The 17,885-nt window shown below is 40.1% G+C and overlaps 1 protein-coding gene and 1 long non-coding RNA gene across 2 annotated transcripts; both read left to right on the plus strand.

Moving 5' to 3' along the window:
- The first annotated feature begins 575 nt into the window (after window positions 1-575).
- Window positions 576-13,588, plus strand: EIF3B (eukaryotic translation initiation factor 3 subunit B). Its single transcript, XM_035901351.1, has 18 exons — window positions 576-768; window positions 2,096-2,215; window positions 2,306-2,363; window positions 3,016-3,144; window positions 4,169-4,326; window positions 5,227-5,358; window positions 5,465-5,531; window positions 6,103-6,149; window positions 6,965-7,175; window positions 7,759-7,831; window positions 8,334-8,456; window positions 8,972-9,050; window positions 9,877-10,015; window positions 10,663-10,788; window positions 11,287-11,364; window positions 11,837-11,945; window positions 12,472-12,589; window positions 12,942-13,588. The coding sequence occupies exons 2-17, from the start codon at window positions 2,115-2,117 to the stop codon at window positions 12,573-12,575; spliced, it is 1,734 nt and encodes a 577-aa protein (XP_035757244.1). The 5' UTR covers window positions 576-768; window positions 2,096-2,114; the 3' UTR covers window positions 12,576-12,589; window positions 12,942-13,588.
- Window positions 13,589-16,044: 2,456 nt separating this feature from the next.
- Window positions 16,045-17,782, plus strand: LOC118453015. Its single transcript, XR_004842904.1, has 4 exons — window positions 16,045-16,132; window positions 16,294-16,402; window positions 16,625-16,727; window positions 17,509-17,782. It is a non-coding gene; the product is annotated as an uncharacterized LOC118453015 (long non-coding RNA).
- Window positions 17,783-17,885: the final 103 nt, after the last annotated feature.

Genomic DNA, 17,885 nt, shown 5'->3' on the forward strand with positions numbered 1-17,885 from the left:
TTAATTAAAGGTTTAGACAGAGTGTGAGTTCTCAAACGTAATTATAGTGATGCTAAAACATGCAGAGCTTCCCGTATGGCAGATAGTTTTGAATTATGCTAAAGCTCATGTAATTTGGGAGGGAGGTACATGTTACATTTCTTTTTATCAAAGTCATCCAGATATAATTTGAGCAAGGCTACTTAGAGCTTGGGTAGTAAATCTTATAGTTGTCTGGTTTATCATCAATTTTGAGGATTTTGTAAGCCAGTTCCAACTCCTGAAACAAACTAATAGTGTAAGTGTTGCCATCCTCAGTGTAAGGTATTTCTTTAAGGAAAAACTTCAAGAGTTAGCTGCTTGAAGTTTGTCAAGAAACTACCTAATCATGCCTCTTAGCAAGGAGGTGTCATGTATTCACTTCAGTTGTTTCTCTGATGGAATGTTCGTTTGCTACCAAGTTTCTTAAATGATTCTTGAAATTTCCTGAAATTTGAAGTCTTCCTTTTCTCTTACTATCGCTTATCTTTTCATCTTTCTGTCTTCCTCCTTAATGATGCAGACTAGTACCTTACTTGTATGCTTTTTCTTTGCAGAATTGCTTGGTGATGTACTGAAAGATCGGCCGCAAGAAGCAGATGGAATTGACTCTGTAATTGTCGTGGATAATGTTCCCCAGGTTGGACCAGACAGACTTGAGAAACTGAAGAATGTCATCCACAAAATATTTTCCAAGTTTGGTAAAATTATCAATGAATTTTATCCAGAAGCAGATGGGAAGACAAAAGGGTAAGTCGTTATAACTCCTACTGGAAATCGGATTGAAACACTGCTTTGACTTACTCTTGATTATTAGTGTCAATACTTTATGGCCAATTTTTATGATGACCTCATAGTCGTGCTCATCACTTTCTTCTACCTTAGTCTGTGCAGTCCTGACATCTAGTCTCAGTGACAAATGCCAGTTCCCGAAGGAGCTGAGAAGCTTAATAGCTCATAAAGCTACAGTGTGTGGGGGGATTAATTATGGAAACAGTTTAGCTGGGTTTGAAAGACAAGTTTCTGTGCAGTACTAAATGAGGGGTTTTTGTTTCTGCCATGGCTAATAAATAGGTTAAAGGTCCATTTTGGTTAAAAACTTAGTTGGAGTGGATGTACTGTTTATTGCAAAATGGACTGTCAATATTCTGTCTCTGGTTGCCAGTGCTTATGCTTACATTAGTGACTGCAATTTCCTTAAGTTCAGCGAGCCCTTCCCAGGATGCTTTTCCCCTTTGCCAACCTCTAATCCCTGTTCCTGGTTAATTGCAGCATGTGAAATTGAGAAGAAAGCTACCCAGAAATGGCCAAGCCCAAAGGGAGAGCACAAGGGAAAAAAAGTTTTAGGGAGAGAAACCAGGCAAAAATCAATCTGATAAATATGAGGTTTTATTGAGTCTTGTTCCTGTGGTTGGAGTAGCGTATATTCCTGAGTTTGCGAGGAATCCATAGATTAGAAAGCATAAAAAAAGTGCAGTTTCTGGAGTGGAGGGGTTGTTGGTTCTCTAAGGTCAGCATGAGAAAACTATTCTATCGCTCTGTGTTCATACCTCTTTGAGGCAGTGTCTGACAGTCTTCAGGATACTGTTGATTCTGAGTCTGCTGGACTACAAGCTAGACTGTATTAGTGGCAAGAAAGAAGCTGAATTATATTCAATGTAATTGAAAAACAAGAGTGGTGCTTTGAGATGCCTATGACAGCAAGATTAACAATTTCTAAACATGATCTGTCATTCAGCTGGAAAGAGCTGCATACTTAACCTGCCTGTTACTAGCTTTCATTGTTCTGTGTTGCATTGGACTTGCATTCACCGCTTAGTCTAGCCCATTTACGGAAAGGATATCAGTTTAATTCAGGCAAGCCTGCACAGCTAAAAAGTGTACGTGTGCCTGTGGCCAAGATGAAGATTAATTGCTTTTGACCCTAATTGGTTAGTGACAAGAAGTTATTTTGTACATGCTCTGTGCTGAGTTCTTAGTTCAACCCCATTGGGGTTTATTTATTTATTTTCTTTTTTATGATGAGCCTGTTATGTAGTCAACAATGACTTCCTACTTTTGTCTTCCTTCATTGTAGGTACATCTTTCTGGAGTACATGTCTCCATCTCATGCAGTGGATGCTGTGAAGAATGCAGATGGGTACAAACTGGATAAACAGCACACTTTCAGAGTCAACCTTTTCACAGACTTTGATAAGTGAGTGCAGCTATCACGCATATCTGTAGATTCTGGGATTCTAATTGAGACTGCCTGCACAGAGTGTAACCAATCAAATTGCTCTTTCAGGTACATGACAATCAGTGATGAATGGGAAATCCCTGAGAAACAGCCATTTAAGGATTTGGTAAGGATTTATTTGAGAAGTGGAAAGAATATTCAGCATAATATGGAATGATTACTTCATTGCTGGAGTGTTTGTATGAAAATAGAAACAATGTGTTAATAGTGTTGTTCTGAGTAGCAGTAGTGATCGTGTGCTCCTGTTCCTTTGTTCCTGCTGTCATGAAGTGACAGGAGGAACTTAGTGGTTCTGCATAGTAGTTCCATATAGGGTAAAACTTAAGAGTAAATTATGATTTTTGCACAAGTCCATTTAAAAATAGGATTTTGAAACCATCTTCCTCGATCTTTAAATGTTTGAGTCAAACTTCTGTGTTGGTTACCAATAGCTTTGTAAAAAGTGCTGTGGAAGAAGGGATAGTTTTTAAAAAAACCCAAACACAAAAAAAGCTCTTAAGTTACTTTAGGCAAGAAGCATTAAACATCATCAAACCACCTTGAAGGCCCACCTTTTTATGATATATTCTCTTAGCCTCTAGTAACCAGTAGTTTGAGTTATTTAATTTCACTTTAAAAACCTGTTTGCAATTGTAAGACTCCAAAGTCGCACTCTCTGTGGAAGACCAACTTCCACCTGCCAGGTAGATATTCATTTGTGGAACTTCTTGTCGTAGCCTTTGACTCAATAATAAACTTTTTGCTTCTGTTTTTCTTAGGGGAATCTCCGATACTGGTTGGAAGATCCTGATTGTAGGGATCAGTACAGTGTGATCTTTGAGTCAGGAGACCGGACCTCCATTTTTTGGAATGATATCAAGGAACCTGTTCAAATTGAGGACAGAGCAGTGAGTGTCCTGGAAGTGCTGTACATTGCAGATACACTGTCAGTCTCATTCATTTTATGAAATTTCAGGTTTTTCTTTTTTTTTTTTTTTTTTTAAAAGGATATTTTTTTTTCCCTGTTGCTGAAATATTTTTTTTCTTCCTTTTGAAGAGGAGTGGTGAAATTGCATCCTTTAGAATTAGACTTAGCTGCTTAGGTAAAACAAATGTGGACTTAACTAGTTTGTGGTGTGTGGTTTTTGTTTTTTTTTTTTTTTAACTGGTCCATGATGCCTATTAGTTTCCTTCATCTCTATATTATAGGTGATTCAGAAAGACCCGAAAATGCAAAGTCAGAGTTTGAGGAGTACTATTCATTAGAGTTGAGTATGTGCTTAAGTATGCTGCTTCTGATCACACTTTGCTTTTTTGCTGACTGCAGAGGTGCTAAAGAGGAATAGCTGGTTTGGCAATACCATATAAAAGGGAGAGTTAGTGTGCTTGTCTGCTGCAGGCAGTTGACTGCTGAGAACTGTTTGCACCCAGAAGCATTTTCTTTAATAACCATTATGCATTACAGTAGAAAGAGGTAGTCTCTGGAATGATGAGTAATTTTGTTCATCACCATGGTCACTGGCCATGGTCTATATTGCTGAAACCTCTCTAACTCAGCTGAAGGTCAAGAGCTATATTGTTAAGAAATCTGAAATGCTTGCCCTTACTCCTACCAGGGCTGAAAGACAACAAGGAAACCCAAGCCTGTTAGGTGGGTTTAATTGTTATTGTACAGAGGTCACTGTACCTGGAAAATGTTTTTGGTGACCAGTAAGTTGAAAAAGTCTTAATTGACAGTTTTCAACCTGAGGAATAAGTACTGTGCATTATGTGCATGAAACTAAACTCCACAACTAGTCCAAGGTATCACTACTTCTTAGTAGATGGATTTGCAAAATGCGATGCTACAAGTGACACGTTAATTCTTTCCCCTTTAGGAATCCAGCATGAAATTAAACCTTTGTGTTTACATTTTTTTTTTTTAAAATCCAGCGGTGGACAGAAACCTATGTACGTTGGTCCCCAAAGGGCACCTACTTGGCTACATTCCACCAGAGAGGCATCGCACTTTGGGGTGGAGAGAAGTTCAAGCAGATTCAAAGGTTTAGTCACCAGGGAGTGCAGCTTATTGACTTCTCACCCTGTGAAAGGTATGGACTATGACATCAGTTTGGGCTAAGGGATCAAAAGCATGAAGCACACACGTGGCTGCTGTGCTTTTAAGTTTCATGTGGTTGGGGTCTTCTGTTCTCTTTTGCCTTTCAAAGTACTGCTTTTCATTCATAAATCCTTCTTAAATGAGTGAAACTGCCTGACTTCCCTTTGACTTCAGGAAAGATACTTCATGTAATCCAGAATAATTATTTGGTCTAAAAACTGAGCTGACAAGTTTCCTCAAAGACATTATTATCCCAAGGGAGAAGGCCATATTTTTTCCCTTTTAGTTGGATGTGATGGCTGTAGTGTCAGATTTCTAGTTCTCTGAAGAGTTTCCGTTGAGTAGCATCCTCAAATCTGTAGTACTGAAATTAATTCCTTAAACGTTCTTTAGAGAAGGCTAAATTAATTTCAAAACTGAGGTGCATCTTGTTTTGCTGGTTTTCAAGTAACATATTTGGAAGCAATTAAGTTTTATGGTTTAATGTATTAAAGAGAGATTATTTATCTTTATATTGAGAAGTCCAACATACCTATAGTTCAGGTTGGTGAGGTTAATGGCTTCATATTCGATTTCAAACCAATGAAGTTCTTGTGGCAAAACTATATAGTAGGTAATGGTGTATTTAGTGAGTTCCCCTCTCTTGTAAGATCAATATGGGAAGACTGGCTGAAAACTCTAGATTTATGTGTAAGAGAGATGCAAGGGAAATACTGTGTCTTGGAAGCTTTCTCCCCCTTTATTATACTGTTCTTATTTTTCCCTCCTCTCCAAAAAATTCCATTAGAGACTGCTGTTTGAAAGTGCATTGTATTTAAATATTATTTGGATGAACTTGTACTCGACATATTAGATGAAGTTTCGATAGTGAAATTGATTCTTTCTTTTGTAGGTATTTAGTGACTTTCAGCCCTTTGATGGACACGCAGGATGACCCTCAGGCTATTATTATCTGGGATATTCTGACCGGGCAAAAGAAGCGAGGATTTCACTGTGAAAACTCAGCTCATTGGCCTATTTTTAAGTAGGTTGAGAAATAAAATTACAGTAAAGAGAAGTAGTCCCAGGCTTTGTTTAATAAAAAGGCAGTTCCTATGTAATGTTCTCTTTTTTTTTTTTTCTTTGCTTAGATGGAGTCATGATGGTAAATTCTTTGCTCGAATGACTTCAGATACCCTCAGCATCTATGAAACGCCTGTAAGTTCTTACTTTTTTTTTTTTTTTGGTAGGTATAACACTGCATTACCATGTCGGTCTTCACCATGGTACCTATTTTAAGGGATACATTTTAGTAATACGCTCTAGAGCTGGACTTAAAGGGAGAAATCCATTTTCTGATCTTGTTCTTCTCTGGTTGAAAAACTTTAGCCGAGTCTGACAGTAAATTTCACACCACGCTTCTAGAAGGACTAGGCAGCTCAATATACTACTTACAGGAGTCAATAGGATCAAGGTTTGTGATGCCTCCCAGCTCTCAGTAGCAGGTGAGTGCCAGGGTACCCAAAATGCACTATAAATTGCAGCCTAATCTAGTCTGTTTTGCTTTTTCGTTACAATTCAGGCTGCTGTACTCATTAATTCTGTACAGTAATTTTTATTTTAGTTGTAGTTGTGGTATTCATATGTTCATAATAAAAAATAGGGATACAGGATCTCTGAAAACGGTACACAATTTCCTAGTTTATGTGCTCCAATAATAAGAGTTATAAGGTGTATGTGTAAATGTAAGAATGTTACTAACTTGAAAATTCACACCTTTCTCTTTTAGTCTATGGGTTTGTTGGACAAAAAAAGCTTGAAAATCACTGGGATAAGGTGAGTCTATTCCTTTGTAAAGATAACTGCTCTCTTTAGTTGCAGTCTTTGTGCCTGGGGCTTTGTTATGGTGGGAGGAATATTTAGACTGTTGACTAGAGCAAATGGCCTCATATGCTGTCATAAGCGGTCAAATTAGACAAATTGGCAAAAAGGAATGGAAAATTCTCCATTTATTGATGTCTACAGTTGACAGCTTTTATGCTTTGAAATCCTCTTTATGGTACTGCTTAATCCAGGGTCTAGCTTGGGAGTCCTGTTCCTTGTCTACAAAAACCAAACTGGAATGCAGTTTGGTAGGGAATATCTCCCTAACAAGATTTGTATGCTGGCTTAAACTGTGCTGTACACCGCCTGTTGGCAAGTGAACAGGTTTGGCTTTGTGTGTATCTGCACAATAGACACTCGCTCCTGTGAGAGTTTTTGAGGTACCTCTCTGTAAAGCAACAAGAAAATTAAGTGTACCCAGGTGCAAGAAGATTGTCTCCAGTGTAATTTAATAGGTTTTTTTTTTCCTCATTGGTTTAATCAGCCCATTTCTTAGATCTTTGGCAGTTACACTGGGTGTAACCCCTACTCTTTAGTGAAATGTACTATTTTGATAACATTGGTCATACAGCAAGTTTAAATAGCAGCTTAGCAATCTGTTTTGGTATGGTATGTGTAAGGTTATTAAATTATCTTCAGTTGCTTGTCTGTAGCTGTCTTTATTATTGAGAGTTGATACTTATCTGCCACAAAGACGAAAATGGTTTGTGCTTGTAGTATCTCTAACTAAAGATTAAAATGGCATATTTTTAACTTTCTTCCTGTAGAGATTTCTCATGGTCTCCAGGTGGTAACATAATTGCTTTCTGGGTGCCTGAGGACAAAGACATCCCAGCAAGGGTGACTTTGATGCAGCTGCCTTCTAGACAAGAAATTCGTGTGAGGAATTTGTTCAATGTCGTAGATTGTAAACTACACTGGCAGAAGAACGGGGATTACCTGTGTGTGAAGGTAGACAGGACTCCCAAAGGCACACAGGTATGTGGATTCTGATTATATTAATAAAATTTGGTTCTATCTCATGCTGACACCTCACTTTCCTACAGTACTGTCTTTTAATATAGACAGTCTAAATTACACAACGCCAGAGCTATTTTTCATTTTTCCATTTGAATTTGAGGCATGTGGAGAGCAAAGTGTATGTAATGTTTGTGTCCAAGGTTTGCTTTGTCTTGAGTGGCGTCTTAGACTTGGGTGAGAGCTATATGCCTACCCCCTTTTCCTACTCACTGTTAAGCAGTTGTTGAACAACCCGTAGGTAATGCTGCACAATGGACTGTATGTTTATCTGTCTTAATTAAATTTCATAACAGTCTGAAAAGAAACAAATGTTTTTGTACAATTTGTCAGTTATTCTGTATCAGAACAGAAAAATCTAGAATGTGTTCGGTAATGAGGCATACTGTATTTCTCTGCTGTCATTAAAGAAACAAATCTTGACTCTGTCTTTCATCCTGCGTCTTGACAGGCTAATTGTGTAGTTGTCCTCCTATGCCTAGTGATAAAATAACGTGCTGTACTGCTTCTGTGCTGGATAATGAGCTGATCTTGGCCTTTACAGGGAGTAGTGACCAACTTTGAAATATTCAGAATGAGAGAGAAACAGGTGCCAGTGGATGTGGTGGAAATGAAAGGTAATGCCAAGTATTGCCTTACTTTTGATCTTTAACTTTTTTGAGTAGACACTTACGTGTTTCTTATAAATTCCTGTCAACATGAGACATAATTAGGAAGATAACCCTTTTGATAGGAGCTACAGTATTCATGTTGCAGGGCGTTTCATGTAAAAATGGGAAATGAAAACTGTTGCTGTTCATGCTTGTGACTGACTTGAAAAATGACAGAACTTAAAATCTGTTACTAATAAAGGTGGTAGAGCTGATAATATGAGTGTATTTTGTAGAAGATGGGAGACTTTGAAGCTATCATTTGGCTGGAATGCTTCCCGTAACTCCCTGTCTTTGCCTTAACCTGTGTTTTAAAAGATAGTTTATATGGCAAAGTCTGTTAACCGATGGGTTCCCTCTCTTCAGTCTCTTGGTTTTCTTTGGTAACTGCTTGAAATCAAAGCTTTGTATTGTCTTTTGGCAGAGTTTTGACCTCTCTTTTTTTTTTTTTTGTTTTGTTTTGTTGCAGAAAGCATCATAGCCTTTGCTTGGGAACCAAATGGAAGCAAGTTTGCTGTGTTGCATGGAGAAACTCCACGAATTTCAGTTTCCTTTTACCATGTTAAAAACAATGGGAAAATAGAACTCATAAGTAAGTGACTGAAAAACAAGTGAAAAATGCAGGTACTAAGCATTTTGCATGGCAATAGATGCAGTAAACTCATCATTGGGGCTGTTTGTGGTGGATAGCATGGCAGTAGGTGCTATGCCTGACACTGTATTCCAGAAATCTAACTTTCTGGTGAAAACTAGACCGTTTTCACTTTGAATCAGTCCAGGGTCTGGGAATAAAAGGCCTACAAGCTGGAATAATTTTGTGGCCTTGGGAAGTTCATGTGAGGCGATAGCACAGTCTTGGCTTGTTCTAGATAAAATTTATTCCCAGCTTGGGTGTTGGGGTCTGATCTCCTCTCTCTTCTGCTAGCTTTGGGTGTTCTGGTGCTACTGGGTTTTGTCTTTATAAGTGTGTAGAGCTAAGGGCTGCTGTTAGGTCTTGCTTGCGGAGTTCAGGAATGTCTTTTGAGGAATGGATGAAGTTGACTGCTTGTAAGCTAATTGATGGCACTGGATTGAGATCTTTTTCTGACTTTGCTTGTTTCTTTCCAGAAACGTTTGACAAACAGCAGGCAAACACGATATTCTGGAGTCCTCAAGGGCAATTTGTGGTGTTGGCTGGCCTCAGAAGGTGAGTATTGCATTGGTTACTGAACACCGCATTTATTTTAAGGAGGAAAAAGACTGGAGTGTCTCATCCAGAAGTGTTTGGCATCTCCATGAATGTTGCATTACTGTATAATCCTGATACCACATAATCCTGATACCGCTTTGCAAAAGCAAAGGAAAATGTGAAATTTCATGATGCAGCTTAGTCCTTTGTAACTTTTACTTGCTGCTTTTTCCACATCAAATGAAGAATGCGTTTTTCAACAGAAAAGTGGATATTTGGAAATGCTTTTCAGCTGTTTAAGTTAAATACTGACTCTCAACTAATCCAGTTTGCACTGTGCATGTTGCTCTTACAACACATTTATTGTTGTCATAGCCTTGTTGCCTCATCGTGGGCCATGCCTTTTAATGACAAAGCTGTTTTTTAAAAGTTATCAAGAAAGTTTCACATTAGAGCAAGTGAAAATTATTTTTATTAACCAGATGAGTGGCATTTGCCTTTGCGTGCTTTCAGACAAGCGCTGCTGTTCTTCTTAATCTATTTTTTCTTTAATCTTGTCTTCACTAAGCATATGATTATTAAACTTTGGCTGTAACTTGCCTGTAGTATGTTTTCACTCTGATTTTGAAGTACAGAAATAAAATGGGTTAAGGGTCACTGAATGTAGAAACAAAAGTGCCATTCTTGGATTTTTGTTTTTATTCATTGCATTGCTTTCTGGCCACAGAGACTGGTACGAGCCTGTCTCTTGGTTGCTGTGAAAATTTATCTTTGTAGCAAGGAGTTGTAAAGATGCAGCTTGTGAAATGAGCATAAAACAATCTGTCTTGTTTTGTCTTTGCAGCATGAATGGTGCCTTAGCGTTTGTTGATACATCTGACTGCACCATGATGAATATTGCCGAACACTATACAGCTTCAGATGTGGAATGGGATCCTACAGGCAGATACATTGTGACTTCTGTGTCTTGGTGGAGCCACAAGGTACTAATGCTTGGGTTTTGGTTTTGGTTTTTTTCCCTTTTTCCAGAGGTATTGGAAAGGGCTATTGGTTAGGAAGAGCAAATAGACACCTGTCACTGGTCATATGACTTAAACCTGCACCATAGTTCTATACCTTAACTTCTGAACATCAGTATTTATTTGAGCCATTAGCTTCACCAGTTGTCAAAAATAAGTTCTGGAAGGGCAGTTCATGAGTCTAAACTGAGGGTCCTTTTTCTGAATTTTCATTATGTCTTTAGCAGTTTGAAACTCGATCTCCTTGTGGTCCACACAAATTTATTGCAGGATTTACTGCACCTGCCATTACTTCTGCGTGGTTTCAGCCACTGCACTGTAATCCTTGCCTGTACAAGTATAGAATCTGAGACTTAAGGATATGATAGAAGGGCTGGCTTAGTTTCAAACTGTTGTGATCCAGAAGGTAACTTCTTGCAAAGCTTCAGTGGAACAAATATTTTGCTGAGGAATTTGACTTGTGCAAGGAAGGCACTAACAAAAAGAGCACTCCGGTTCTGTTGACTGATGGTGCTGATTTTATAAAAAAAGACCCTTAAGACATGGAGTGAGGACTACAGTGTTAAGTTATAGCTTATCTTGCTGAGACAGTGCACTAACTACTCTTCCAGGTGGACAATGCATATTGGTTATGGACCTTCCAAGGCCGTCTACTTCAGAAAAACAATAAAGACAGGTTCTGTCAGCTTCTCTGGAGACCACGACCAACTACCTTGCTCAGTGAGGATCAGATAAAGGTAGTGTATTCCACTGACTCTTCCTGGTAACATTGGTTTGATGTATAAGCATAGTTGGTTTACTCTCTCTTCTTGAGGATGAGACTTGGAAGTGTTGAAGAGTTAATGCAACTGCCTTTCGCCCTGAATTTGTGAAAAAACATATTGCTGTCAAGGACCTCACTTCTGGGAATGACTGTAAATATTAACTGTTTTGTAAGCTCAGAATAGAAATGGTTACCGGTTGTTCTTACAGCTAGGGTACAGTGAAAGAATATAAAGAATAACAAAATTGAATTCAGCTGTCCAGCTTCACTAATTGCATGTATACAGAAGCATTTACATAATCTGTAAGCCAGGAAGAACAAACAAAATTATAGTGAAGCGAAATGCCTAGAAGGGAGATGTTTTTAAAAAATGCATAGCCTGCTTAGGCCTACCAAAGGAGTTCTTACAGAATACGATGGTTGTGATGGCCAGTCTGATACCCTAGTTGAAATACAATTCCCTGTTTTACAGCAAATCAAGAAGGACCTGAAGAAATATTCCAAGATATTTGAGCAGAAGGATCGCCTGAGCCAGTCCAAAGCTTCAAAGGCAAGACACTTTTGGAATATAATAATGTAGATGAAACTCTTGTAACCTGTCCTTAGTTATTTTGTAATGATGATATTTAAGTTACATTTCTTTTATAACATACATCTGTGTTCATTTGAATCCAGTTGGTTTGAGTTAGTTCCAATAGGTAGTTCAGAGAGATGCTACTAAACTGTCAGGTTAAACAGTAGTGAATCTGGAGAGGCACTGGTATTACCTCATTAAGCAAAGGTGGTAAAATTTTTGGGTTCTAAGTGAGTTGCTGCACTAGCCAGTATTTAAATTAAGAAAAGCTCCTTAAATTAAAAGAAACTCACCAAAACAGCTTTTTGATTATCTAAGAGAAAGATCTTTTTTCTTTTAAGTCAGTAGAAAGTATGTTGATGAGAAAATAAATTGACTTGCAAACAAATGCATTGCATGTGGATTTGATTAACTGGGGAGGTTTAACGACCTCTTCCTGCCTCCGTAGGAGCTAGTGGAAAGGAGACGTACAATGATGGAAGAGTTCAGAAAGTACCGCAAGATGGCACAAGAGTTGTACATGGAGCAGAGGAATGAACGTTTAGAGCTTCGAGGAGGTAAGCCACACATAGTACTTGTAAAGACTTGCTAGGTAACTGCTGTTTCTTGCCAAATAACTACCCTGTTCTGGGGCTTCAATCACTTCTCTCCCTCCATTTCCTGGAGCCAAAGCTAGTCCCTTGTTCTCTGAAGGTTATTTATGCTTTTTGTCCTGAATTGCAACAGGTGGCTTTTTTTTTTTTTAACGGGAGAGAGCTCAAATATTGCTGCCTGCCAGATTTTGGTATCTGTGTTTTACCTCACCTCTTCATGCTTTAAGGCAAGTGTTGGCTTGACCTTGGGATTAGATTGTGAAGATATTTGAGTGTTGTGTTTAACCAGAAAATCCACAAAAGCCCAGAGGTGGGAGACAGTAATGCCTTGGTTGTCATTTAATGAATTTAGCATGTACTTGTTATGATGTAAAGCACTAAATAGCTCTTATTTCACTGCTGGTTTAAGAACTGTTTCTGCCAAGAGCATCAAATCCTTCCATTACTGCCTTGTTTGATGCATTCAGCGTTCATGCTTTCTCCATTTCAGGGGTAGACACAGATGAGCTGGACAGCAATGTCGATGACTGGGAGGAGGAGACTGTTGAATTTTTTATCAATGAAGAAATTATTACCCTTGCAGAACCAGAGTAATTAATAAAACTGTGGTAAGATAGTATACCTCTCAGAAGAGAGGAACTTTTTCTGTCAGCTATTGCTATAGATTCAATAATTTGCTTGAGAAAGTGAGGTCAGTCTGTTGCATGAGTGAATGTGGTGGTCTCTGAGTTAGTTTATGTTTTCTCTGTGGCTAGAGGGGCCAAAAGCTGTTTTTTTTAAAGCAATCACAGAAGAAAGAGGGAGAGAAGCTGCTTAGTGTATGGATTTAAACAAACGTCAGTTTAAGAACAGGTGAAACAGGCTACATAATAGCCTTTCACCAGCCAGCATCTGTGGTGAGGTTGAGCTGTTGGTATAAAACAATAATAACTAACTTGCCTCTTTTTTCTTTTTTTGCAGCACCACCATATCTTGTGCCGAAAAGAAGTTTGTTCATTTTCAGAAAGCCTACGTCAATTTTGGAATTTTTAATCCATATTCTTGCACTCTGGAAGGGTGGATGCACCAGATTTTCTCCATTCTGACACATCGTAGTGCCTTTAAGTCTTGCTGCCTGCTGCAGTGAGATACTGGAAAGGCGCTGCTTTTAAATTTTTATTCTTTTTTTTAGGGTTTGGTTTTGGTTTTTTTTTTTTTCTTTTTAAATCCACTACTACCAGTATTTACTTCCTGAATCCCGTGCAGTACTTACCAACTGGCAGTTTTTGACTATTGCCAGTGAGGTGAGATTCATCAGCCTCTGTCTTAGACACACGCACGATGTTTCTGTTTCAGGACTTTTTCTGTGTCCCGACTGCATGGACAGGTGTTCATTTTGTTTGGGGAAAAGTCAACAGAACCATTTTTCGTATGATGTGTTTTAGTGTGCTGAAGCAGCACTACAGTGGGCTATATCCTCCTCCTTTCAGATTGTGAAAGGACGTCTCCCTCAGAGCTGAATATGGAAATAAAAGCAGACCTATACTAAAACCGGGCTGGCTACGCGTTGTTTGTAGGGAATCTTTCCCTGAATGATGAAAGTCAAACATACCCTCAGTACTAAGAGTGCGTTTGCTATATTGACTATATGGTTCCTTTGGATTTTGTTAAATCTCTTTCCTTATGGATCCCTTCCAACTTGCTATTCTATGATTCTGTGGCTCTTCTGGTTTTGTGTTGCGGTTTGTTTGTCTTTTACAGTGATGGTACGGCTCACTAATTAGACAAGTTGACCTGTTCACTATACTGGAGTGACTAGAAAATGAGTCGATTTCTTAAACCATTTGCAGACTAACACTAGGCTCAGGAATTACTGGAGTAGTCTAAGTCTTATTAGTGAACACTGCAAACTTTCAGAGAAGTGGTCTGTATACACATGCCTTATGCTCTCCGTTACGGTACCTAGTGACAGGACAAGGGGTAATGGTTTTAAACTAAACCAAGGTAGGTTTAGACTAGATATAAGGAAGAAATTCTTTACAGTGAGGGTGGTGAAACACTGGAACAGCTTGCCCAGAGAGGTAGTGGAGGCCCCATCCCTGGAAGCATTGAAGGCCAGGTTGGACGGGGCTCTGAGCAACCTGATCTGGTTAGCGGTGCCCCTGCTCCTGCAGGGGGGTTGGACTAGATGACCTCTAGGGGTCCCTTCCAACCCAAAACATTCTATGATTCTAGTTTCATTCCTAAAGCCCTCTGTGCTCAGAGGGGAAAAGTGTACTTAAAGCTGGTGGAGCAGCTCCTCTGTATTCGTATTTATGAGTAGAAATGGTTTTCTGGATATTGTCAGAGCAGTGAGAGAGATTGCCCAGCTGCTTGCCCTTTAGAGGAACAGAGGAGAATGAGGATGGTCCTGTCTCCTCGCTAGTGTGAGCCCTCTTGACTGGCTCGTTTTAAACCCTGAGCTCACTTGCATGGCAATGTCTGACAGATCTGAAGTGGAGAGCAGAAAGTACCCTTCAGGCAAAGGGTAGCCCCACTCAGCTGGAGGCAGCCAAGGGACAGTAATATGTTTAGCACTTGCTTTTCTTTGTCCTTAGGTGAACTTGCTGGGATAGCAAATGCACGAACCACTCAATTAACTCCCATGTTCTCTTCACCAGGAAGACTCTTCGAAGTAATTGTTCCATAATGGTGGTATTGATTTAGTTTGAATAGTTCCCTCTTAAACCAGCGGGTGTCTTTTTTTTCCAGGAGTCTATATTAGTTTCCAGCTTTCTGCCTTTGTTCATTCATAATCCATCTATACAGATACGTGGATGATTAAAGTTTTGTCCACAGTATTTACCAAGCTCCTCTCTCAGCTGGACTGGAAAAAAATACTTTCTAGCAAAACAGTGCAGAAGAACTTCTAGCACATCAAAATTCTCCAGTAATGGCTTGAACTTTTCTAGCAGGAATAATTTTAATTACCCTTCAGTTGTGAAGAGCTGACTCCTCAACCATTTTCTAAGTTACGAATTGAGTTGAAAGGCTTTTTTTTTTTCCCCCCGTTTCCATGTAATGAAATTCTAATAGGCTACTGTGTTTTATTCCTGGCCATTTTCAAAGTAAAGAAATGTAATGATGATGTAAAATGAATCAAGTTTTTCTTCTAAGATGCTTCTCTGAAGTGTGGATCATCAGTGAGGAGAGAAAAAAAAACAAACCAAAAAAACCACCTCAGACTTGATGCTGCTGTAGGAGCTTTGAAGCTGACAACGTCCTGACCAGCAGTCAAGGCCTCTTCTCATCTGTTACGCTGGCGTTTCTGACGCTGCTCCCTTCAATGATTGTGTCTTTTCTGTAGTGTTTCTTACTTCAAATGCTTTTTGCAAATTATGTGCTACTGAAGTTGCTTTATGGGTATCTGTTTGGTAAACTAGTCTGTGGCATATCCCTGAATAACGCGAGGAGTTGTAGTAAGGAGGAAGGATCTTGTTGGATTGAATCCATGTTGATTTGCAGCTTCAAGTACTCTGTGCCACCGGTTTTCAGCCTGTGGCCCTTTATAGGAGCATCTGAAGGATGGTCAGAGCAGATGCAGGTTTATGGGCACTGTCACAACAGGTATGGATGGGGAAAAAGGCTTCCAACAGCAGTTGTGCCTCCACCGAATGCCTTCAAGGGTCCACAATTTGGGGGGCAGAGAGGGGGCCCGGGAAGGGAAACAAACCTTGAGCATTAAGTAGGCTAGTATCTCTCATTGTGTTTGTTAAAGTATTGTCTTAAGTATTTTTAATGATTGTTCTTAAATAGCAAAATTAACTGGAAAAATTCATATAATCGTGGGCTAGTCTTCACTTTCACAGTCTTTGTTTTGAATTTGTAATAAATATTTTCATGGCCTTTTAAACATCTACAGTCCTTAATGCAAACTTCATAGAGCAAGTTTTGTTCACTTGCTATACTAAGTTTTAATTTCTTAAATTCTAGTATTTTTTAATACAGCCTTACTGTAACTTTTATGAGCTTTGACTCATTTACTGTCAATAAATAATGAAGACAAAAGGTGATCTTGTGGGGTTTTTTAATAGGTTGTGGTAATGAATGGACTGACACTAAAAATGCTGAAGGATTGCCTTCCTGAACATAGGAGTCATGAAATGCCACCGTGTGTGAAGTGCCGACACAATGTGAGTTTGCTCTTGGCTCGGGGAGGCAGCAAAGTGTTTCCTGATGGTCTCAATGGCTGCTGTCAGTTCTTGTGCAGGACTGAAGGGACCAGGGTGCTTTGTGCTCAGCTTTTGGTGGAGCTGTGGGCCTCTACCTGCTTGTGCTGCTTGTTGGATCCTAGGGGAAGGAGAGATCCGGAATCCTAGAGGGCAGAAAATGAAGGCTGTGGCCAGCTCGCCAAGAGTGTGTGCAGATGGATTTGCATGTAAAGAATTAATTTGGGCTTGCAGGTGGGTCACTTCGCTTATCCTGACCCCTTTCACCATGTCCCGCGCAGGGAGCTGCTGCAGCCCCTTCCTGCCGGGGGGGCTCAGAATGTCACTGCTGCCTCTCCTGCTGTCCCTGCAGTCACCTCCTCCCTGGGGGAGCGCAGATGTTGCCTCTCTCTCTCCCTTCCCTGGGGTGATTGCTGCTGCTGCCTCTCTGAACCATTCAGTCTCCTGCTTGTGCAGGCTCCTGGAGGGCTCTAACTCCATGCGCACCTCCCCGGGCAAATCACCCAGCCCTGAGCTGGCATCATCTCGCAGCTCGGCCATGAAGGAGCAGCAGCTTATGGTGAGTCCTGCTTGCTCAGGGGAGGACACAGGATAGGGAGGAGCAGCTGGGTTGTACCCAGCCCCAGCATCTTTCCTATTGTGTTTGCCGGCTGTTTTCTGGTGTTCCTGGCATCTCTGGCCCAGCCGGAGGGAAAAACCCAGACTTGCTCTATTTGGGCAAAGCTCTGTGTGATTTAAAGCTAAAGTTAAGTGTAAGTATCCTGCAGAGGAGAAAACTGCATAGTAGGGGAGGTGAGGCTGGGTAACCTGGCAGGTGGTGGTGGTTAGTCCTCCTTGAACAGTGGTTTTCAGTGCGCCCATCGCTTTGGGGTCTGTTTGAGCAACGGATTTATAAGCAGCTAAAAGCAGCTGGGATTATAGTCCTGTCTGAGTCTGCACCATTGCTCCAGGACCTCAGCATCTCTCTGTATTGATCAGAGTAAGAGGAGTGCTTTGAAAATGGAATCCTTTCCCAAGTTTCAACCTTCAGCCCTGTGGCTCTGTTGAACTGAAGCATTGCCCTCAAATTGTGCTGAAACACAGCTGAGGCAGACACAGAAACCCCTGGTCAAAGTGGAATCGCTTAAAATAAAGTCAATAATATCTAGAATACCTTGCATTCCTCTCCAATGCAAGAAAAAGCCTTAGTACTTTGTGTGACCCATCTCCACATGCTGCTTATTTGGGTTTGTTTTCTTACCCTCAGTGGCTAGGGCTACCAAATACAGTGATTAAACGGATTATTCTGGAGGTTAAGGCTGTCCAAGAGAGACTTCCACTATCCACTTCTCATCCTGCAGGACTTGAGATTGTGGTGTGCAAGATAATATTTTCCAAATGCCTCTAAGATGAGTTCAGCCCATGGGAATGAGATGCTCATAACTGTCACTCAGACGTGCTCAGGCAGATGATGAAGCCGAGTTAACTTGTTGCATTCTTGTGAACGTTGTCCAAAGCCAAGGAGATCACCTTGTACTCCGAGATATTCACCGTGAAGAAATGTTCCTTCGCTGTTGCTGGAACTACTCAAAAATGTCTACTACAGTGCTTGAGACTGGGGGCTGTGCCATTAAATTGGCAGGTAGCTTGACTTGTTATTGTGGAAATAAATCTGGTTCCTATAGAAACTGGTTGCTTGTGACTGGTGGGACCGTAGAAGAAGCCTGTTTCGATAATT

This window comes from Egretta garzetta, unplaced genomic scaffold, assembly GCF_000687185.1.
Source record: "Egretta garzetta isolate BGI_Z169 unplaced genomic scaffold, ASM68718v1 scaffold299, whole genome shotgun sequence".
NCBI classification, from domain to species: domain Eukaryota; kingdom Metazoa; phylum Chordata; class Aves; order Pelecaniformes; family Ardeidae; genus Egretta; species Egretta garzetta.